We start from the raw sequence: 25,167 nt of genomic DNA on the forward strand, positions 1-25,167 counted from the left end.
TCCTGTGGCCTGCCTCACTCTCCTGTTGCCAGATTCACTCTCCTGTTGCCAGATTCACTCTCCTGTTGATCCTGCCTCACTCTCCTGTTATCCCCTCACTCTCCTGTTGCCCTCTCACTCTCCTTTTGCCAGCCTCACTCTTCTGTTGCCCCCTCACTCTTCTGTTGCCCCCTCACTCTTCTGTTGCCCCCTCACTCTTCTGTTGCCCCCTCACTCTCCTGTTGCCCTCTCACTCTCCTGTTGCCCTCTCACTCTCCTTTTGCCAGCCTCACTCTTCTGTTGCCCCCTCACTCTCCTGTTGCCCCCTCACTCTTCTGTTGCCCTCTCACTCTCCTGTTGCCCTCTCACTCTCCTGTTGCCCTCTCACTCTCCCATTGCCAGCCTCACTCTCCTGTTGTCTCCTCACTCTCCTGTTGTCCCCTCACTCTCCTGTTGTCCCCTCACTCTCCTGTTGTCCCCTCACTCTCCTGTTGTCCCCTCACTCTCCTGTTGCCCCCTCACTCTCCTGTTGCCCCCTCACTCTTCTGTTGCCCCCTCACTCTTCTGTTGCCCTCTCACTCTCCTGTTGCCCTCTCACTCTCCTGTTTGCCAGCCTCACTCTCCTGTTTGCCAGCCTCACTCTCCTGTTTGCCAGCCTCACTCTCTCATTGCCAACCTCACTCTCCTGTTATCACCCATACTCTTCTGTTGCCAGTCTCTGACTTATTTTAGCCTGGTGCTGGTGATGTGTTGGTGGTGATGGTTGTGGTGGTGATCGTGGAGGTGATGTTGATGGTGGTAGTTGTTGTGGCTGTGGTGACAGTGATGGTGAACTGCCCTGTCGTAGACTACAGATGAGGGTTCTGCAATTTCTTTTCTCACCAACCTGCACAAATGATTTGCTTATGATGATCAAATTTTTTGCGCTGTACATTAAGCTCAGCTCCCTTCATCAAATCCACATTGCTTATGAATGGTGCACAGGGTACCACATGTCAGATGTCGAAATGACTGAAGAGCAAAGTGAAATAAAGTGTTTTTGCAAATGAACACACTTCACCAGGAATCGAAACCACAATCTTGACGTCATCATCATTGTCATCATACATATCTGTTTTCCATGCTGGAATGGATTATTAAAGCTGCAAAAATGTTCCCAAACTGTTACTCAGATTTTCGCATGACCATCCATCAGACAGTTGTGATAATACATTCAGCATTTTATCCACAAGTGTCTGATAAGCAGTTACATGAAACTCTGAGTAACAGGTTGCGAAGATTCTTTCAGTTTTAATAAAATTGCATGTGTGTGTGTGTCGTACAGAATTTCATATATCTATACATTTCACGTCACCTTTATACAGTAAGTTTTTAACTATATATATATATAACCTTACCAAAACAGACAGTGAAGCCTGGTGCAGTCTTCTGGCTTGCCGGCTCCTATCAAACTGTCCAACCCATGCCAACATGGAAAATGGTATTTAAATGATGATGACGATGATTTATACACACTTATGCATATGTAGTTTATTAGTTATATTTTATCCTACCCTGGTACATCTGTGTTCAATGTGCTTTCTCCTCTCCTCCCCCTCCCCCCTCTCTGTCTCACACACACTCCCACACACTTCTGCAACTATACAATACCACATGGCAACAGACGTTATTGACCTGTTGACCCCCTCAGTGGTGTGGATGACCCAGACCGAGGTCATTAGCAAATGTGCCAATGTTTTAACTCCATCAGGGATGAGGATGAAACAACTCAAACCGACCGATACTAACACAGAATCTCTTTGTGCTGCTCAGCTCGACATGCTAAAAATAACTGCTAAATCATCCTCAAATGTACTGTTAACAATGATAGAAAGAAAAAACAAAAAAAAGAAGGACATTGTTGGATTATGTAAGTCCTCATACACTGTCTGAAGATGAAAATTAGAGTCAGGGGTGGGGGTCAAGGCTGGAATGCTGTTGATCATGAATAAGCCTTTCTGATCAGCATTGAGTTCAGATTAAACTACTACTACTAAATGAGAGTGGTTTCTACTGAGTCACTCAACCTGGCAGAAATGGTAGCCAAATTTCCCTCATATTATCTTCCACTGACTTTGCAAAGTAAGGGCTTATTACATGATGTTAGTGTTTTACTACTACTACTACTACTACTACTACTACTAGCAGCTCATTGCTTCCTTTTACCAGGGTCTCTGGAAGAAATTTGACAAAAATGGAACGATACTACTATTGGGGCTCAAAAGGAGAGGGTCCTCCTGAAATTAAAGAATCATACCTGTTTTTTTTTCCTTCTTTTTTCATTTTATTTTATGGAGTGGTGGGGGGGCTACCAAATTAACACAGCACCCGCTTCTCTAGCCCTTTGGGATCCAGACCGAATCCCTAATGTATCAGCTGAACCCATTCCCCTCCCTTTGTGGAGTTGTGTGGCTTAGTGGTTAGGGATGGACTTGTGATTGTAAGATTGTGGTTTCGATTCCTGGACTGGGTGGGCAACGTGTTGTGTTCTTGAGCAAAACACTTCATTTCATGTTTCGCCAATCCATTCAGCTGGCAAAAATGAGTAATCCTGCGACAGACTGGTGTCCCGTCCAGGTGGGGAATATACACGCCATGGAAACCGGGAAACTGGCCCTTATGAGTTGGTATGACTTGAGAATGTAACTTTGCCTTTACTCATCCCACTCCCTTTTTCTTTTTTTTTTTATTTGTTTCAGTCATTTGACTGCGGCCATGCTGGAGCACCGCCTTTAGTCAAACAAATTGAACCCCAGGACTTTGTAAGCCTAGTACTTATTCTATCAGTAACTTTTGCTGAACCGCTAAGTTACGGGGACGTAGACACGCCACCATCAGTTGTCAAGCAATGATGGGGGACAAACAGACACAGACACAGACACACACACATATCCGATGGGCTTCTTTTCAGTTTCCGTCTACAAAATCCATGATGCTTTGGTCAGCTCGAGTTTATAGTAGAAGACGCTTGCCCAAGTTACCATGCAGTGGGACTGAACCCAGAACCACATGGCTGGTAAGCAAGCTACTTACCACACAGCTACTCCTGCACCTATGCACCCCCACCCCACCATCAATAACATAATCAGAATGTTATTTTATTCAAACGAAAGCTAATTGTGTGTGGTGGTCATTATCCATACTTTTGTACAGCTGTGGCTTTGTGGTAAGAAGTTTGCTTCCTCTCCACGTGGTTTCATGTTCAGTCCCACTCCATGACATCTTTGGCAAGTGTCTCCTACTATAGCACCAGGCCAACAAAAGCCTTGTTAGTAGATTTGGTAGATAGAAGCTGAAAGAAGTCTGCTGCGTGTATGTGTGTGTGTGTGTTAATTCTGTCCAGGTTGTAGTCTGCTTTTCAAAGCTTGTCCACAAGTATCGGCTAACAAATGCTATCATACAGTGAGCTCAATTGTATCACTGGATTTACATCTGCAATTTTGTGAGGAAATGTAATTCACTGGTGTTTGCTGAGATAATAATAATAATAATAATAATAATGATAATAATAATTGACATGGTGTGTTAATTCATATTTTCTATTATGCTTCAGCAATGTCTCTGTTGGTCAATCAATATTGAAACAATTGTGGTGTTATGTAATAAAGTGTGTTGCTCAACCCAATTTCTAATGTTCATATTTTATACATATATATATATATATATATATATATATATATATATATATATATATAATAAATAATATATGTATATATTTCCTATATTAGGCACAAGGCCTGAATTTGGAGGAGGGGGATAATCGATTACATCGCCCCCAATACTTGACTGGTACTTAATTTATTGATCCAGAAAGGATGAAAGGTAAAGTCGACCTCGGCGGAATTTGAACTCAAAACGTAAACCCAACGAAATACAGCTAAGCATTTCTCCCGGCATGCTAACGATTCTGCCAGCTCACCACCTTAATAACAACAACAACAACAATAATAATAATAATAATAATAATAATAATAATAATAATAATAATAATAATAATAAGGATTTAAATTTTTGGCACAAGGCCAGCAAGTTTGATAGGAGGAGGCAAGTCAGTTTAATTGACTCAAGTGCTCAACTGATACTTTGTTTATTGACCCTGAAAGGATGAAAATATAAAGTTGACCTCAGCAGAATTTGAAACTCAAAACAAAGACCACAAAGCATTTTGTCTGATGTGCTAATGATTCTGCCAATGTGTGTGTGTGTGTGTGTGTGTGTTTGTGTCCCCTTATCATAACATCTTTAAATAACAATAATAATAATAATAATAATAATAATAATAATGGTATCAAATTTTGGCACAAGACCAGATAGTTTGAGGGTAGGGGCAAGTCAATTACATCAACTCCAGGGTTCCACTGGGGCTTTTTTTTTTTTATTGACCTCCCCAAAGGGATGAAAAGTTAAATCGACCTCGGCGGAATTTGAACTCAGAACATGAAGACAGACGAAATGCTGGTAAGTATTTTATCTGGGTAAATGGTAACTGTTGTGCCAGAACAAATTCTGCCAGCCCCCCCCCCCCCATAATAATAATAATGATGATGATGATAATGTGTTGTTTTCTCTTTGCTTTTTTTCAGAAATGAAAGAAGAGCTGGAAGAATTGATGACAGACATCAAGAGGACAGCTAACAAAGTTCGAGGAAAATTAAAGGGTCAGTTGGATGTATTTGATGTCTTTTGAGAACTGTGTTGTTTAATGGTGGTGGTGGTGGAGTCTGGTCAGTGGACTGGGCTTATTTCATTGGTGATGGTCATGGTGCCAGGTGATGATGTCACTGAACTGATTGCAAGTAACAACGCTCCAACACTCTTACCCACAACTACAACACTGCAAACACTGCCATGACCATCACCACCAACAACTCTGCTGTAATCTTCAATACTACATCATTTCCACCACCACCACCACCACCAATACTATAACCATCTCATGTATCAACAGCACCACAAGCCACCACCAGTACAACAACAGTATGCCTCAAATCACTACCACCATACATCACCACCACCGCCAAATGACCAGGGAGTAACATTCTTCAAATATTGCTCTCACTACAACTACAACTACTACCACCACCATCACAACTAACACCCCCATTACCACCATCATCACCACCACCACTACCACAGCCTCCACCATTATCTCCAGCAACACCACCATCATCTCTACAACCACCACCACCACCATCATTACCATCATTACCATCATTACCATCATTACCATCATTATAACCACTACCACCACCACGACTAACACTACCACCACTACCACAGTCTCCACCATTATCTCCATCACCACTACCACCACCACCCCTGTCTCCCTTACCATACCCTCTCAACATCAACATCAATCACTATTCCTGTTAGCAAAGTACACTGTTAATACTAATTACACTAATTATATTAATTTCTTTCTAATTGTTCACTCCTTTCCCCTCATTGTTGACACATAACCAGTCAGGCCATGCCCACCTCCACTAACACACACACACACAAGCTTGCATGTATACATGCATATAAAACAGTTACTTGTATATATATGCCGACATACATCCCATGGGTGTATATGCGCAAGCAAGTCTACAAATACATATTGACCCAGTGTTCAGTTGGTACTTGCTTTATTGATCCTGAAATGATGAAAGGCAAAACTGACCTCAGCAGGATTTGAACTCAGAATATCTCACTGAGCATTTTTGCCCAGTGTGCTGACAATTCTGCCAGCTTGTCGCCGTAATAATAATAATAATAATAATAATAATTCCCTCAATGCTACCCTCACAGGATAATGGGTCGATGATGATGATGTAGGCTATTAATTGCCACTTCCACCCCCTTTTAATTACCACCTCCACTTTCCCCTCTATTGTTAAAACTACAACAACAACATCTGCAACAACTAGAACAGTAACACTAACTAAAGCCCTAACAACAAGAACAATGATCAGAGGAGCAACCATCACCACCTTGACCACCACCACCACCACCACCACCACAGCTAGAACTGTAACACTAACTAAAGCACTCACAACAATAGCAATGATCAGAGGAGCAACCATTACCACCTTGACCACCACCACCTTGACCACCACCACCACCATCACCATCATCATCATCATCATCACCATACCATCACCACCACCACCACCACCACCACCACAACTAGAACTGTAACACTAACTAAAGCACTCACAACAATAGCAATGATCAGAAGAACAACCATTACTCCCACCACCACCACCATACCATACCACCATCATCATCATCATCACTACCACCATACCATCACTGCCACCACCACTTCAACAACATACATGGGAATAACAAAGAACACCCTGCCTGATAATTGGGTGTCATTAATTAATTAAAACTAACCAATTACCATAAATAATTAGTGTAAAGTATGAAAGACCAACAGCCACTTTGCTGGTTGTCATGGTTACCGACAAGTACCACTCCAACACTACACTGTCACCACAACACTACTTCAAATATCACCACTGTACTAACACCAGCAACACTACAGCCACAACCACAACACCACCATTTAAACACCACTCCATCACTTACATTACTGGTGTGGCTGGGTGGTAAGAAGCTTGCTTCCCAACCACTTGGTGCCAGGTTCAGTCCTACTGTGTGGCACTTTAGATAAGTGTGCTTCTACCATAGCTTCGGGCCAACCAAAGCCTTGTGAGTGGATTTGGTAAACAGAAACTGAAAGAAGCCTATCACATATATATATATATATATATATATATATATATATATATATATATATATATATATATATGTGTGTATATAGATATATGTGGAGGCACGTGGCCTAGTGGTTAGGGTGTCAGCATCATGATCGTAAGATTGTAGTTTCGATTCCTGGACCGGGTGACGCATTGTGTTCTTGAGCAAAACACTTGCAGTTTGCAAGAGAGATGACTGCACTGATTTGCTCATGTGATGTGGATGGATGCTGATAACTCGCTAATGAAGTGTCAGTCTCTCAAAGTGGATGGAACTTGTGGGAGTGGTAGACCCAGGAAGACATGGGACAGAGTCCTGAATGACAACCTCAGGTTGCTGAACCTTTCAGATGAGATGACAAAGAACTGAGATATCTGGCACCTTGCTGAAATATTAAGGGCACTCCCTGTTGGTGAAGGGATTAGCCTGAAAGAGTCATGTGGAAGTGCCATGTAAAAAGCACTTGTGTTGGTACCACATAAAAACGTTTGTGCCATTGCTACATTAAAATCACTCAGCAGGGTTAAAAGCTAGTTTTATAGATATTTCTTTCAAAATTCCTGTTTTTTCTTTCACACCTTCACTTGTGTAGGTTCACAACTGAACTCTCTGAGAGAACATGTTTCAGTGTCCAGAAACCCCGCTTAAGAACCACTGATTTATACAGTACTCAAGTCAAGAGAAGTTTAAAAGAGGGGACAGAAAACGGGAATATAATATCTGAAATCTTTAATTCACTTCTTGTATTTATTTAACTTGTTTTTTTTGTTTTGTTTTTTTATTGTAGCTATTGAACAAAACATTGAACAAGAAGAACATTCTAATAAGTCATCAGCCGATCTCAGGATACGAAAAACACAGGTGAGGATATATCTGGTTTCTAGAATTGTTGATGACTTTGTTACAGGTGTGTGTGTTGAGAGATAGATGTGGCAGAGAGAAAGAAAGAGGAAGAGAAAATGCACTCTGTTAAGACGTGTGTGTGTGTGTGTATGTAGAAAGAGAGAGAGAGAGAGAGAAAGAAGACACTGTGTGACAGATTGAGAGTGACTAAACATAGATCAAGGGGAAACTATGAAGAAGCCCATCAGCTAGGTTCTAGATCAGTGGTTGTCAGTTTTTTTAATATCCAGGCCAGATCCAAACCCTGGATATTTTTTTATGGGGCTTGCACGAAAACAAATGTAAAACACAAGTCAAAGAAAATATTATATATATATATATATATATATATATATATATATATATATATATGTATATATATATATATATATATATACAGGAGGATCAGTTAATTATGATTTTATTCAACATATTCCCCTCTCAGATTTGCACACTTATTGCAATGGTCCTTCAGTTTTTCTAAGCTCTGTAAAAGAACTCGGAAGGTTGGGCCTCCAACCAGGCCTTTCGTGTTACCCTTAAAGCCAGGAACTTTTCAGCATCCCTTCATATACACACACACACACACATACATGCACACATCTCAAGGGCTTCCACTGTTTCTTTCTATTGAATTCAATTATAAGCCATTGGTTGGCCCAGAATTATAGCAGAAGACATTTGCCCAAAGCACCGTACAGTGGGACTGAACTTGAAACCACATGACTCCAAAGTGAAAAATCAACAAATACATGTTACAATTGTCACAAATGGTTTGAAAGGAAATGAAGGCTTGGCTGTCATTTGAGGCAGTCATTTGATGACCCATGTACCAAACCTGTTACAAGCCTTATACATCTGCAATAATAATGTGGTTAAGTCCAAAATCGAGCTGACAACCAATGATGTGTGTCTGTGCATGTGTATCTGTGTGTGTGATATAGAATCTGTTTTCCTTCTGTAGCCATTGCATAAATCTAATGTTATTTTTTCTTTTCTATTTTCTTTCTCTTTCGCCAGGTATCAAGGAAGTTTTTCTGGTTCCTTCTCAGTCTGTCTTAACTCCATAGATTCCTAGAATGCACAGAGGATGCCAGTGGGATTCTTTGATGAGTAGAATTATTAAGTTTATATCAATTAAGAAATTAACTAAGATATATTTTTAAAAAAAAAAGCAAAATAGTTAACACCTGTTGAATTACGCTTATTACATATCACTATCTATTTTTATACCTAACCGTTTCACTGTTTTTTTTTCCTGTTTTACATGTGTGTGTGTCTGTGTGTTTTTCTCTAGTTGCATTTGTACATTTATATATTCCTATTTTTCTTCCTTATATATGTGTGTGTATATATGTATACATGTATGTATGTGTATGTATATATATATATATATATATATATATATCTGTATGTATATATCGACTCTTTATTTTTTTTCTTTCCTTCATTCTTGGCTTTTAATCTCTTCATTGACCAAGTTTCTGGAATATTGTACAAAGACAACTCATCGAATAGCCTAGAAGACAGTGGGATGGGTAGTGGGTAGACTGCCTGTTGCCAGATGAAAGTATGTCTTTAATAATACATGACCTCCCCTTATACACACACACATACACACACAGAGAATCCTTCCTCTCCTCCATCTCCCTAGTTTACACTATATGTTAATATTTATTGGCAAGTGTTTATGTTAACCATATTGTTGACTATGGAAAGATTTCCATGCTCTGTACAAACAGACAGGTAAACTGCATGATGCAATCACTACCCATTGCAATATTTTGGAGGATTGGAATCTCTTAGAATCAGGGACTAGAAATATATTCCATCTTGATGTACAACACCTTGTGAAATACTTCTTTGCCATAGCCTCAAATTGATCTAAGCATTGTGAAGGAAATTTGATGGACAGAAACTCAAAGCTGGTCCCACAGGGTTTAGTCATGTCATGCAATGTGCCTAACAATCATTTTAAGCCTTTTGTTAACATATTTCTTTTGAAATACTCTGCTTTTGTTTCAATTACTTTTGAAAATAGTGAAGAATTTAGGAAAATAAAGAAAAATAACCTTATGATTAAGCTGGTGTTTAAAACATGAATTAACATAAAATTTTGATGAATGACTTTAATTTAGATCACTTCAAAACAAAGAAGTTTTATTACCATAGAACCAGTATAGTCTTGCACTGGTTGGTATCAAAAGAGTAAGAATACATGTCTGTGGAATATCCAACCATTTATGCTGCAATATATAATGACTATAAGTAGCTCCAATGATTGTTTGGCTGGAATACTTATTCAATGTTTGTTTTCCACAGAAATTTGTGGTCTTGTGTCAGTGTTAGAAATAAATTAGTGTCTCAACTGTTTGGTTCTGACTAATAGGGTCGGGGTTTCAATTTCATGTTGTTGCAGCCTATTCAGCCATGATGATGACCAGCAGGATGCAGGCACAGCCTGGTTTTCCCCTCCACCTCTTTCATCTTGGCAGGTCTTTGTGTGAAGAGGAGAGGGCCAAGATGGTGTCTGTCTGCTCGTGATCACACAGACACCTAAAAGAAGTATGGAAGGTATGGTACAGAAGCCATAATCCCTTGTGAGTGGTTCCTGGAGGTACTGTAAGGAATCAATATAGAATAGGGATTGATCCGAAGTCCACCGCTAACAGGAAAACCTGTAATTGTCGAGTCTCCCAATGATGTCCATTAGATGGATTTTGTTTATTTGGCAATAAGCAATAAACAACTCAGTAAATGAAATGAAATTTAAAATAAAACTTTATTATTAGCTTTTATTTCCTAATTGGGCAATTTTAAATATCTGAGCAACTATCTCTGCCATTTACCATACAAAAGTTCTTTCCCTTGGAAACTTATTGAATCTATAAGCATTACATCTCACTCCCACTACACAAACGCATGTAAATACACACACACACACACTCGCGCGCGCGTGCACACCTATATGTACACACATCCACATATCATTATCAGTTCTATTACTTGCTATTTTAGAGAAGAGAGTATTCTGTACTGAGTTTGTCACTCCCTTCAACAATGTTCCTGTTGTTTCTTTAGGCCGAATTATTGCAAGGGAGATAACCCTAACTTTCCATCTAGTGAAGGAATGAGGCTTTATTTATTTATTGTTTTTTTTTTAATATTTGTTTTTTTTTTTTTGGTTAATATGTTGATGTCTTCATGTGATCCTGTTATATTTTATATTTAGTATATAGCATACACAATATCATTATTTCCCCTTTGAGTATATGTGTATGCACACACATACACATTTGCATTTATGTATGTATATGTGTGTCTGTATATATATATATTATTTTTCATTCCCTTTCGAAATTATCCCTAATTTTTGTGGTATGTAGTCTTTTGCTGCTATTTCTAGCGGGTTAGATGTCCTATTATAGGCATCTCTGCATTTTAAATGAATATATATATATATATATATATATATATATATATATATATATATATATATATATGCGAGTAAAAATAAATACAAAAAAAGGGGTTTTGTATGATTGTGTATAGAGGAATATATTATTTTGTTTAAAAGAGTTCCAACACTGTCTGTTTTTTATGTTTTATTTATATTCCTGCAAAACCAATGTGGGATATAGAATATGGAATATACAATATATAATATAATATATAATATAAAATAAAAATGGATGGTACAATGAAATAAAGTATTGAATGTCTTATTGAATATATGGAATATGTCTTATTGAATATATGGAATATGTCTTATTGAATATATGAGATATTGAGTGTTCAATATAAAGGATTAAATATATAAAGGCGAATACGTATTTTCTATACCTTGTGGTATTTCATCATGGCCGGTATGACAGACTTTAACAGACTGTATATATGTATCCTCACTTAAAAGTGGATGTTGTATTAGAAAACACAGAATACTGTGATAGTTACCATGAGAAAATCTCTCAAATGGGCCTCTGGTGCATACAAGCACTTTTATTCACATCACTAACATGAGACTACTCGCCACCATTGCCACCATCAAAACTGCCAGATCACATGATTTCAGCCTTCCCTGGCCTTGTCAATGGTAGACACCCGACTGCTGGAACTAGCAGTGATATCTCCTGCTAGTGTTATACATAGAATCACAATGTCTAATGAGGCACAAATAGCCAGTGGTTTTATCAAAAAATAATTATCAATGACAAGCACTATTAAGTATTAACTGTTGGCAAGAAACTTTATCAAGGACACACACACACACACACACACACATACAAAAGAAAGAAATCAAGTAAAATGTCCCAATGATCCAGAAACTTGTCTGTCAATGAGAAGCCTCCCTTATGTCTGTCTGTTTGTCAGTTTATCTAATTCTCTCTTTCTTTCCCAATGTTTAGATTTTATACTGTAAAGAAAATCACTAGCATCCTTTATGCATACTTATACAGTTATTATTATTATTATTATTATTACTACTACTACTACTACTACTACTTCTGACTTTGTGCCATTGTGAAAAATTATCATTATTACTGTTATACTAATTATTATTATTATTATTATTGCTGCTGTTGTGATAATCATTAATTGTATATGTACTGTTAATATTTTATTATCATTATTTTTCTTCTCCAAAACATGATTATTTTTTTGTTACATTGTATGTTATATAACAACACATTATATAATGTAATATTATATAATGCTATTAAATATTATATAACAACGACATGTTATTGACATTTTCTAATGATAATTTTCTGATAGCTGTGAACCCACATGTGTTTAATGTGAACATTTCTAATAGCTGTGTACCCACGGGTGGTTAGTACATTCATTGCCAATAGCTGTACCTACTGGGGGTTATTGTAGAGCTGGCAGTCATCACTCAATTTTTAAAAAATTTCTTTCCATAAATCAAATAATTAAATCGATGGAATCTTAGATATTATTCATTGATGAATCTTAATGTTTGGAGCACCTGAAGATTTGTGTCGGAATAAGATTAGAATTTTTTGTCCCCCAAGATTATTAACCTTATCTTTTGAGATGAAAGTTTTTATTTATTTGTTTGTTTGTTTTGTAATATTTGTATCTAATACTCAACCAGTTGGTAATTAGCTATTTCATCTTGCTGGTGCCAATTGTCATATTACAAAAAAACATTGAAGATATTAATTCAGAAGACACTTCATCTCTAAAGTTGAGGTTAATAATCTTCTCAAAAAATTATAATCTTTATTAACAACTCATTTCGAACCTTTAACCCTTTTCATTCCAACCTGGAACTGACCCTGGTTCTTTGATGATTAAAAGACAAAACCCTTCTCTCTTTTGAAGTGTTCATATTTATATCATACAATTCTGTCATAATTATTTATGGAAAAACATTTCCAATATGTTCCAAACAAGAATTTAATACTGACAAAAGTGACTTATTTTAATAAAGCGTTTCCAAATTCTCAAATATTTTCCATATTAATTGAAGTACATACACAATATATTTTATGAAGAATAATGGTAACAAATAGGTTAAGACATTTAATTATTTTGTTATATTTCTGTTACTTTATAATCTACACCACCACCACTGTCATTGCCAAATTTTCCATCTGGCTTGAGCTAACATTTTATAGTGGTCCAGTGTTGCTAAGCAGCTATATAAATGCTTTAACCATCATAGGCTCTTCGAGTGGCAGTAAGATTATCCAAACCCATCCTCATTGAGTTCGCTAAAGTGGCATAGATTGATATTTCAGCTGATAAAGCAATGTTCTACTATTTGGCAAATTAGTCATTATGAGCACCAATTTGATGTAGAAATAAACACACCAGGCCTCACTGAAAGCAATAGATAAAATGATCTCATCTGAATCCCTGTCCAATATTTTGCAAAAGAACTTGTTTAAAGCCATAGCTTTTACTCCCTACGTGAACAGAAACTTGAATGTAAAGATCAAATTAACATCTCTGAGTACACAACTATGACAATTCTTGGTTCCTGAAATTATGTCCCCTTATATATATATATATATATATATATATATATATATATATATATATATATATATATAATGTATATATTTGTGTGTGTGTGTTTGTGTAATGTATGTTTGTATGTGTGTGTGTGTATGTGTGTGTTTATATATAATATGTATATAAAATGTATATTTATGTGTGTATATATTTAAAATGTATGTATTTGTATATGTATGTATGTGTATACATAAAAATGAAAATATGCATATATATAAGTGCAAGAGTAAGAAAAAACTAGGGAAAAGAAAAGAGAAGGCAATTGGCCACGGATGTTGTTATGATTGTATAGTTTGGAAGATCACTATTATGTGGTCCTGAGTTCAGTCCCACTGCACAGTACCTTTGGTCAGCATCTTCTGCCAAAGCTTTGGCTCAGCATTAGTTTTGTGAGAGAAATTTGGTATACAAAATCATGCAGGATCTCACCAAATGGACTGTACCAGTAATTTAATGGGGGCAAGCCTTGTCATGCATAATGCCATACTGATTCTGCCTCACAGTTGCATTAAGAGTAAATGTGTGTGTGCGTGTGTGAAAATGTCTCAGGATTATGCTAAGAATACACATGTCTGTGGAATACTCGACCACTTTAACTATGAACCAAGGGAGGCTGTGTATGTTATTCAGTGGGCTAGCCCTGTCATATTGATTCTACCTGAAAGATTAATTAAAGGGTACACATCCATGAAATATTCTCAGGGTTTCACTGTGGAATACACTGCCTTTTTTACTACTGTACACACACACACACACACACACACACACACACACATCCACATCCAGCAGGTGTCTATTTGGACTATTAATTACACATCCATTTGTTTCTTCCAATGTAATCTTATTTGGTTAAGGCCCGTAGCTAAGTGGATAGGGTATTCAGCTCATGGGTGTAAGGCAGCAAGCTTGATTCCTGGTGACACATTGGGTCCTTGAGCAAGTTTCTTTCTCTCACGGTGCTCCAGTCCACTCAGCTGGCAAAAACAAGTTGTGCATGTATTTCAAAAGGGCCACCCTTGTCACATTTCTGCATCATGCTGAACCTCTTCTGAGAAGTACATTAAGGGTACACGTGTCTGTGGAGTGCTCAGCCACTTGCATGTTAATTTCACAAGCAGGCTGTTCTGTCAGGCGGATCAACTGGAGGCCCTCGTTGTCATAACAGACGGAATGCCAATCAATCATTCGGCAAATCTCTCTAGTTATCAACATAGAATCAGAAACACCATGTTTTATGTTCTCCTTTTATGTTTATGCATATTTCCATTATACTTGTATATGTGTAAATAAATTAGTGTGTCTGTGTGTCTGTACACACACTGACTCACATACACACACTCTCACACACACAGTATATTTATTCATATATAATGCAAGAAATTTAATCCAAGACATCAGGACTCAAAAGTGCTGGCTGACATTATACTGAAGTGTCAATAGAAAATGAAAAAGGAAAAAAGAATAAAATAAAATATATTATTGATTTTTTTTTGTTTTTTATCAGAAGTGTGAGTTCCATGATGTTTGAAATTGCATTGCAGTTGAGTAAATACCGTGTGTGTATGTGTATGCATGTATGTATGTACACACATATATAATTTGAATAAATTGTGTTTGAACAAAATGCTGGTTCGTAAAACATCATTATGTCTTCACTGTTGTTGTTATATATATATATGTATGTGTGTGCGTGTATGTATATATATATATATATATATATATATATATATATACATACATACATACATACATATCCATATATATATGTATATATATATGTATATATATATATATATATATATGTATATATGTATATATGTATATATATATATATATATATATATATATATATATATATATATATATATACATATATCCATATATCCATATATATACATTTTGAAGTAATAATTAAAACAGTTCTTTGTCATATTAAGTTGGTTGGTTGTGTGGAATGTGGTTTGTTGTTGTCTTTCAGCATCAGGATTAACCTTAACTGAGCATACCTGTCATTTGAGGCATCCCACCCCTGAACATCCCGTCCACTTTCTCCTCTAGCCCTGCATTATCCAAATGCATTCTTGTGTATTTAAGGTGGGTTTTTTGGCTATGTAAACAACACTCAGTTCACTCTGTAAGGTCAATGTTGTTAGGAAGGGCATCTGGCTGTAAAAACCCTGCCAAAACAGACAGTGAAGACTGGGGCAGTGTTGTGCCTAGCCAGCCCCTGTCAAACCATCCAACCCAAGCCAACATGGAAAACGGACGCATGATCATGGTGACGGCGGTGGCGGCTGTTGTTGTCGTCTGTCAACATTTTCAGTCCAGTGGCAAGACCAGGTCAAGATGACAGGAGATGGAGACAGATGCAGTGGACGGACAAGATGTCTTACTTGACACATCTTGCTCTCTGCACTCTATGATGCATGGTTGCAGCCGCTTTCCTCTCCATTGAACCACAAAAGTTTCTTCCACAGAGTCCACGAGATCAAGTATTCATATACATAGGTAGGCAGGCCCTAGTTTGCTAATTAACTCATAGCTGGAGCCCTGACAGGTGCTACTGCTCCAGGTAAGAGTAGACCTGGGAATATTTGTGATCAAGAGGTGGTTCCACGATCCTTAAAATCCCAGAATTACCAAATGAGGGCCCCCTCAACTGGATGCAGTTCAAAGTCATACCCAGGACACACTGCAGTGTAATTACACTGAGGCCCTCAACAATCTGATAATCTTCATTAAATCTGGGACTCCTGAACCAAGGTCCCTATTGCTGAAATGATCTTCATTAACATCGAAAAAGTCCTTTTTCTCTCTTTAGTTTTAACCTCAACCCACTCATTCCACACCAACCAACCATTCTAAGTTTGTCCACCTACTTTCATTGAACAGAATAAATAAATAAATAAATGAATAAATAAATAAATAAAGGATACATAAATAAGTTAAATAGACACAAAAACAAACATACATGAAGAAGTAATGTTGTTTTCTTAATTTTTTTAAAAACTATTATTCCTGTTTTTTGTTATTGTCTTAACTATAATACAACTCCCCCTGCCATTTAATTACTAATTATCTGTATTTCTCTTATAGTTCCCTCTCTCTCTACCTTTACTTTGATGTTTTGGCCATATTATTATTATTATTATTATTATTGCTATGTTGTTATAGAAAGGTGTATTGGCAGTAACCGGTAGTGTTCCCACAAAATTCCTTGTGGTATTCAGTTACGTCCCTTTAAGTTTTGAGTTCCTGGCATTTTTTTTTTTTTTACTTCTGGATTCCCTTCTTATCAACTGCCACTTCACAGCGTAGTATAAATGAAATGAAGCTAATATCCACATTCTTCTACCTAATGACTTTATCATCACACTTAACTGTCTTAAAGTAGATAATGCAATAATCCAGGATCCTTGTCCGGTACTGGATCGATCCCAAAATCTAATCAGTTTGTGCCGGTCACAGGGCCAAACAAGCCTGAAAGTTTCATCTGAATCCATCCAGCGGTTCTTGAGACATCTTGTCCACAGACAAACAAACAAACTCGACTGAAAACAATACCTCTGCCTTAGCGAAGGTGGAGATAATTAATAATCTGGTCTGATGACTTTGATTGCAGATGTTGAGTGACAACACACTAAGACATATATAAGATATGTAAAGGAAAACATCTCCATCTTCTTGCTTCCACCCACGCGCTCTCTCTCTCTCTCTGTCTCTCTCATTCTCTCTCTTGCCCCTCTTTTCCTTTTTCCCTCTCCCTCTCTTAGCCCCTCTCTTTTTGCCACACTATCTCTCGTTGCCCTCTCTCTCTCTCTCTCTCTCTCTCCCCCTCTCGCTCTCTGCTTTCTCTATCCTTCATTGTACACTCTTCTACTCTTCTCTCTCTCTCTCACACACACACACATGTATGTGCGCATGCACACACACACACACACACACACACACACACACACACACACACACACACAGTGAAGGAATCAGTGAAATTAGTATATTTTGCCACTCCACACACCCTTCATAACCACATCAACAACAACGACTGTATATTAATAATAATAATAATAATAATAATAATAATAATAATCGTTTCTGTTTCTATTTCAGTTCTACTGTTACTACTACTACTACTGTTGTTGTTGTTGTTGTTGTGATTGTTAATACAACATATTGATAATGTTACTGATGATGATTTTCTTTGCACCAATTTAGATGAGATAGAATTCCTCTTCAGCATCCTCTCTTTTCTCTCCCTCCTATCTTTTTTGTCCTTCTTTCTCATCATCCTTTCTTCATTTGCTTCTTCATCTTCCACCTCCACTCATACTCTCTGTCTATTCCCACTCATACTCTGCCTACTTCCACTCATACTTTACCTACCTCCATTTATATTCTCTGCCTACCTCCACTCATTCTCTCTGTCTACCTCATCTCATACTCTCTACCACCACTCATACTCTCTGCCTACCTCCACTCCTATACTTTGCCTACCTCCACTCATTCTCTCTGTCTACCTTTACTTAAACTCTACCTCCACTCATACTTTCTGCCTACCTCCACTCCTTCTCTGTCTACCTCCACTCATTCTCTGTCTACCTCCACTCATATTCTCTGCCTACCTCCACTCATACTTTCTCCCTCCCATCACTTCACAATAAAGAACAAACTGTCTCCACAAAACACTCGAGTTAAATCCTGCTGAAATCTCACCTGGCCATCTCAATAAAACCAGGACAGGGTCCAGTCCTTGTTGCAGTGTGGTGACTTACATGCCTCAATAACCCTGAGAGCAATGCCAGTGGAGTGCCATAAGGCCTCTTATGTTAGCCCTGTCAGAAAACAAAGGCCGGACTAATATGGACCACCCCTTACCAGACATAAAAAATGGATTTGCAAAGGACTGACACCCTTATCTAGATAAAGAAAAAGCAAAATTACAGAACCCTTTGATGACAAAGTCAAAACCAACAAGGCTTTGGACCCTAGGGTTGAGAAGTCGAGGACAATGGCCTCTGCAAAAGGCTTAAGTAAGACCTTTAAAAAGGGCTGGACACTTAGCATAATGTTATCCCAAATTTACTGTCTTCATAAAAGGTGGAGTGTTCAAGGGTGGAGTGTCTTGATTATTAGGTTTACTGTTAATGCTGTGAGCTGGCAGAATTGTTAGCACGCCAGGCGAAATGCTTAGCAGCATTTCATCTACTGTTATGTTCTAAGTTCAAATTCATTCAGCAAGTGTCTTCTGCTATAGCCCTGGGTTAACCAAAGCCTTTGGTTGATGGAAACTGAGAAGAGTCCATAATGTGTGTGTGTGTGTGTGTGTGTGTGTGTTTGCCCACCACTATCATTTGACAATTGCTGTTGGCCTGTTTATGCTCCCTGTAACCTAGTGGTTCAGCAATAGAAAACTGATAGAATAAATACTGGGGTTGATTCATTCAATGTAGTTCTGTATATTTCTGGACACTGCAAACCCACGCAAATGAACTGATGGAAAATGAAATAGGAATTTTGAAATGAGTTTCTGTAAAACTAGTTTTTAAACATCAAATGGCTAGTGGGGGGGGGGGACCAATATGTAAAAGGGATCAAAGGGGTCCATAGATGAAAAAAATGGTTAAGCACCACTGCTCTAAATGGTTGCTCCACCGGCTACAAAAAGCATCCGTATCACTATTGTATGACACTCTATGCTATGTCCAAACCAAGGGTGAAGGGGTCACTATTGGGAACACCTCGTTTCATAGGCCAAGTGGATAAGGGCTAAGCTTGGGGGTTAAACACCTATATATACCACCACCACCACCACCACACATCTTTCATTCTTTTTCTTTTCCCTTTCCTCTTCCATCCTTGCCCATCCACCCTGTTCGTCAACCACACATCATGCATCCCTGTGGCAGTTTCTTTAATCTTCCTTTGTTTCAGCGGCAGAAAGACAACAACAAGCACAACAGATGACCACCACCACAGTTTGTCACCTGCCACAACAACAATGATGGCAACTGTAACACTGATGCAAACAACAACAATAACAATAACAACAACAACAATGATTATCGATGATGATGATGATGATGATGTTAATGATGGATTTCCAATGTTTTTTTTTCTTTAATTTACATTGTTTTCTCCCCTTGACCATCTTGAAACTAATTCTCTCTTTTTTTTTTTCTCTTCTCTTTTCTCTTCCCCTCCCTCTCTCTCACTCTCTTTCTCTCTCTCTCTCTCTCTCTCTCTCTCATGCACACACACATACACACGTGAACATCCACTCACTCACACACACTCACTCGCACCGATATCAATACCGTGTGCGTGTACTCCTGTGTGTGTGTGTGAATGTGTGTGTGTGTATGTCTCTCTCTTTCTCTGTCTATCACTCTCTCTCTCTCTCTCTCTTATCTATCTATCTATCTGTCCTTCTGTGTCTTGCTCTGTCGCTGGGTCTTCCTGCTCTCCCCAACCGTCCGTCCGTCCGTCCGTCTTGTCACCAGTATTCTACAATATCACGTAAATTTGTTGAAGTCATGAATGATTACAACACAACACAGATAGACTACAGGGACCGGTGTAAAGCACGCATAAAGAGGCAAATGGAGATAAGTAAGGCTACAATAGATTTGGATTTCACCTTCTTCTCTTTTCTCTTCACTTTTAATTCACTTTTTCCTTTCTTTCTTCCTTTCTTCACGTCACCTAGCTGTAGACTACTTTCTCTGGATGGACGTCTAAGCGTGTGTGGATACGTATGTGTGTCTGTTTGATATGGTGTGCATATGACTCTGTGTCTGTGTGTATGTATATATATGTGTGTGTGTTGGTGTGGGTGTCCAACCCATGCCAGCGTGAAAAATGGACATTAAATGATTGTGTGTGTGTGTGTGTGTATGATGCTTAAATATAAGCGTGTGTGTGTGTGTGCAGGTGTATGTATGTGTACTTGTGTATACTTGCTGGTATAACACATGCCATGTATGATATGCCCGATAATAATTAAGTACAGAGTACTGAAAAGATTCAGGACCTTTGTTCTGTCTTTGTTAGGAGGGGCGCCCACATATATCTGAAGTAATGGGGGAATAAAATAAACTAAAACGAAACCTTTCGTTATAATAAGGGACCAAGAAATGGGGACTTTGATAGAAGCTGGAGAAGGATGGATGATTAAATATCTTATAGAAACCATGCCAGATCAGACTGAAACTTGGTGCAGCTCCCCACCTTACCAGTTCCAGTCAAACCGTCTATCCCATGCCAGCATGGAAAGCAGACGCTAAACGACGATGGTGATGATACAGATGTCTCACTAGTCGTTTCATGTCCTGGTTTGTTTTGCATTTTATAAAGTCTTATGGTGTTGGGTGCACGGTGGGCCTGAAAAGCCGTATCTGTACACATGCAAGGAAGGATGAGAGTAAATGAGAACAATGAGGCTGGATGTGAGATGGCTGTCGTCTGACAAGATGAGGCAAACATCATTCACACATACACCCATTCATTCATTCATTCATTCATTCATTCCAAAAGTTCTCCATCTGAGATTCTTATGTGAATAGATGCACACACTTGGGTGTATGCAGCAACAGCTCAACCAACACACCAACTCAACCACATATTTACAGACACCAGGAACTCTCATAACTCAAAATGTATTGTCGCTTTGTTAACAACTGGCTTGAACTCTCTCAAGTCAAAGAAAAAAACCATACATACCAGCCAATTCACCCAAAAATCACCGTCCGATCATCCAACCCTCTACTGTCTTATTTGGTAGTGTAATTCCTGAACATAAACACAAAAGATGGGATGGCCACGATTTGTGAGTCTTTTAGATACAAGCCTGGTCTATTAGTGCTGATCTGGGACTCAACAAGGAATTAAGACTTGCTCCACACGGAGTTCTGAAATGCAAATTAGAGTTATCTCCCTTAGATTGTAAACCTTTTCTCCCTGCAACCAAGCCTGATTCATTTCATTCTCTGTACTTAATGAATCACACACACAAGTACGTCTTTTTAAGTACATATACTCGTACATATGTATTTGTGTGTGTGTGTGTTTGTGTTTCTTTTTTCTGACACCATTTCTTTTTCTCTTTTTTTTTTCCTTTCACTTTTTCTCTTCTCACGAAACATAACTTGACAATATACCTATTTATATGTTTTTATATTAACGTACACACACACACATATTTATACACATGCACACGAAAATACGTGTATCTATGTATGCAAAGCTCTGTGTGTCTGTATATATATATATATATGCATACACATACACACTTGCACAGCCAAACATACATATATGCACACATATTTTAGCTGTGAATCTCCTATATCACTCTTCTGTTATATATGTGACTGTTTAAACATGCATGTTCACACATACACACACATACACTCATGCATTTTATCAATTGCTGCATTTCATCATCATCATCATCATCATCATCATCATCATCATCATCACCTTATTTCTATTTTCCTTCAGCATATCTGTGTGTGTGTGTGTGTGTGTGTGCATGCAGCACACAAACACACACACACAAGCATCTGTACAGGCACACACAAATACCTTCTCACAGTTTCTTACGATTCTGTTTGTAGCGGTCACCAGTGTCCAGACCCCGTCCATCTGTCCATCCTCCCTCTATATCAGAGCCACTTCCATTTACTTCCTTATTCTTGATGTTAATCTTCTTTTTCTCTTTTTTTTTTTTTTACCACTTTTTTTCTTTTCACTGACTTCACATGGAGAAAAAAAAGAGTCTTTAATTTGAATGCCTATTTTGTTGTAATTGTTGTTGTTACTATTATTATCATTATTACTATCGTTGTTATCATTATTATTATTAGTAGTAGTATTATTTTATTACTATTATTATTGTTGTTGTTTGTTGGACTGATAAACTTCATTTTGCACATATATATATATATATATATATATATATATATATATATATATATATATTGTTCATTTAGATAGATAGTTTTTTTCATTTGTGTTTATGTTATTGACAGCAACTTCGAAGTTTAGAATAGTAGAAAGGAGAGTTGAAGGGGGCAGGGTGGGGAGAGAAATCTATTCAAATGGGAGATGGCAGTGCCATAGGTTTAGTATCCAGAAAAGTGATATTGATAACGACGGACAATTTGTCAGTTTTTTATTTGGGATAGAAGTGAGTGTAAAGTAGAAGAGGTTTATGGATGAAGTTAATGCTAAGATGGAGATATTCGGAGAGTTGGTTAAAGCATTTGGGGTGTGTCTGAAGGGTGCAATGATTTCCTCTTCTGAGATAAAGCATGGTGCATTCATTGCAAAACCCTGTCCACTTAATACTCTACAAACCCCTACCTGTTAACTTATTGCACACTTCAGCTGCCCTAAACCTCCACCTATCTCATCTTAATCATTAACCCTTTTTTCCTAATTCCCTCTCTCTACACAGATGCACAAACTTCCATCTGAAATTGCCCTCTCATTTGAATTCAGTTTCTCCCCTCTACAACATAGAATGAATAGTTAGGGTTTGCCGTAGACCCAGCTTCCAAGTTGCTGTCAATAGATTTTAATCATCAATATTAGACTACACTTTTGTATTGGCTTCTTTATTCAAGCAATATACATTGTTATTCTATGCATATAAAAATACTTGTTTTCAACTATATATATATGTATGTATATGTATGCATATATATATATATAAATATAAATATATATATGCATATATGTATGTACATAAGGTGTAAGTTGTATCAACAAAGAGGTATGTCTCCCTTCTTTTTTCTTTGTTTTATTTTTAATTGTTTTTTATTTTAATTTGAGATTATATTAATTTTTCAGTTTAATTTAAATATATTTGTGGGTATTTATACGTGTGTGTATGAGAGAAAAGTTTTTTTTGTTTTTTGTAGTGGAAAGACAGGAAGGCGCTCAATATGACCTTATGTTAGAAATGTGTAGCGTCTGATAGTTTTGTCATGTGTTAAATAAACAGGTTTAGACATCTGGTCACAGTTTCTGGCAGTCAACCCCTTGGCCGACTGTATCTGCTCAACAACTGTACCCTCAGTAGATTCAGATGATGAGAACAGTTAACCCCTATTCTCCTACAGGGATATTGTTGTTGTTTGTGAGTTGTTTTTTTTTATTTTTAGAGGGTTTTTATTTTAGATGAAAATAAAATCCTGCCAAAAATTGAGGGGTTTTTTTTTGTGTTATTATATTAGGGGTGGGGGTTGTTTTCTCATCTTCCAAAAAATTTGGTGACCCCACTAATGCCTATGGCATGACAAAAGGCACCCAGTACACTCTGTAAAGTAGTTGGCATTAAGAAAGGCCTGCAGTGACAGAAATCGGGCTAAATCTGATATTTGAGTTTGACACAGCTTTGCAGCTCATAGGATGCTGTCAAACCATCCAATCCATGTCAGCATAGAAAATGGAACACTAAATAATGATGAGGATGATGAGGATGGATAGCTGCTTTTTACATGGTGCACCAGCATGGGTGCTTTCTATGTGGCACCAGTATCAGTAGGTTCACCAAGTAACTTGGAAAACAAGGACATCTCAGTTGAAAGAGAAAGATGAATGAGGGGGGGGAATTGGCCAGGTGAGAGGTATGGGTAGGAGAGATGGTCAGGGTTAACTGTCATATATAATTCTTCACATTTCTAATACAAGGATGTATTGAGTAAATTTCTAGTTTTGCACAGTGTGTGTGTATGTATGTATATATGTGTATGTCACATACCCACATACGTTTTGATACATGCAATACACTCTACAAGATTTTTTTTGATTTTAATCCAGGATTTGTTTTATTTACTTCTTCCCCCATAAATCCTTTTTACTAACAGACCTTCCCCAATCCCCCCTTGTTATTTCATTCCCTCAATTTCATAACCCCCCACTACGCTGCCAATGTTTCCTCACCTACATATGTGTGTGTGTATGTGTGTGTGTGTGTGCGTGTAACATTACATGGAATTCTTGGTGTTACTTATGTAACTTTATAAGTAAATGAAAAGTTAAGTGTGTGTATATATATATATATATATATATATATATATATATATATACACACGCACATATACGTTAATAGCTCTGAAGAGGCTATAGAGGGTGTTGCAAAAGCACTCAGCTCTAGTGCACTGCTTCTTATAGAAGAAACAGCTGTAAGTTAATGAAATTGATAATGTGGCTCCTGTTCCTCTATCATTCAGTAACTGATATAGTCCTTTGTGTTTGTGTGTGTGTGTGTATATATATAATATATATATATATATATATATCATATATACATATAGATGTAAGCATGTATGTGTCTGTACACACACACATATACACATACACACACACATATGCACTCACACACATCCACACTTATTATGATGATACTCTAACTCATCCTCCCTCCCTCCCTGCCTCCCACCCTAGTGCCCAGCCTTTTTCTTTTTTTTTTTT

At 37.6% G+C, this 25,167-nt stretch overlaps 1 protein-coding gene across 1 annotated transcript in view; it reads left to right on the forward strand.

Moving 5' to 3' along the window:
- Positions 1 to 4,584: 4,584 nt before the first annotated feature.
- The window catches only part of LOC106880788 (syntaxin), a 59,722-nt gene continuing 39,139 nt past the window's right edge, over positions 4,585 to 25,167 (forward strand). Inside the window, exons 1-2 of the mRNA XM_089341054.1 lie at positions 4,585 to 4,676; positions 7,553 to 7,626. Of these exons, the coding sequence (XP_089197180.1) occupies positions 4,604 to 4,676; positions 7,553 to 7,626 (147 nt within the window). The 5' untranslated portion in view covers positions 4,585 to 4,603. The remainder of the gene's footprint in view (positions 4,677 to 7,552; positions 7,627 to 25,167) is intronic.

Source organism: Octopus bimaculoides, chromosome 24, assembly GCF_046866305.1.
Source record: "Octopus bimaculoides isolate indiv1 chromosome 24, ASM4686630v1, whole genome shotgun sequence".
In the NCBI taxonomy this organism is placed as follows: domain Eukaryota; kingdom Metazoa; phylum Mollusca; class Cephalopoda; order Octopoda; family Octopodidae; genus Octopus; species Octopus bimaculoides.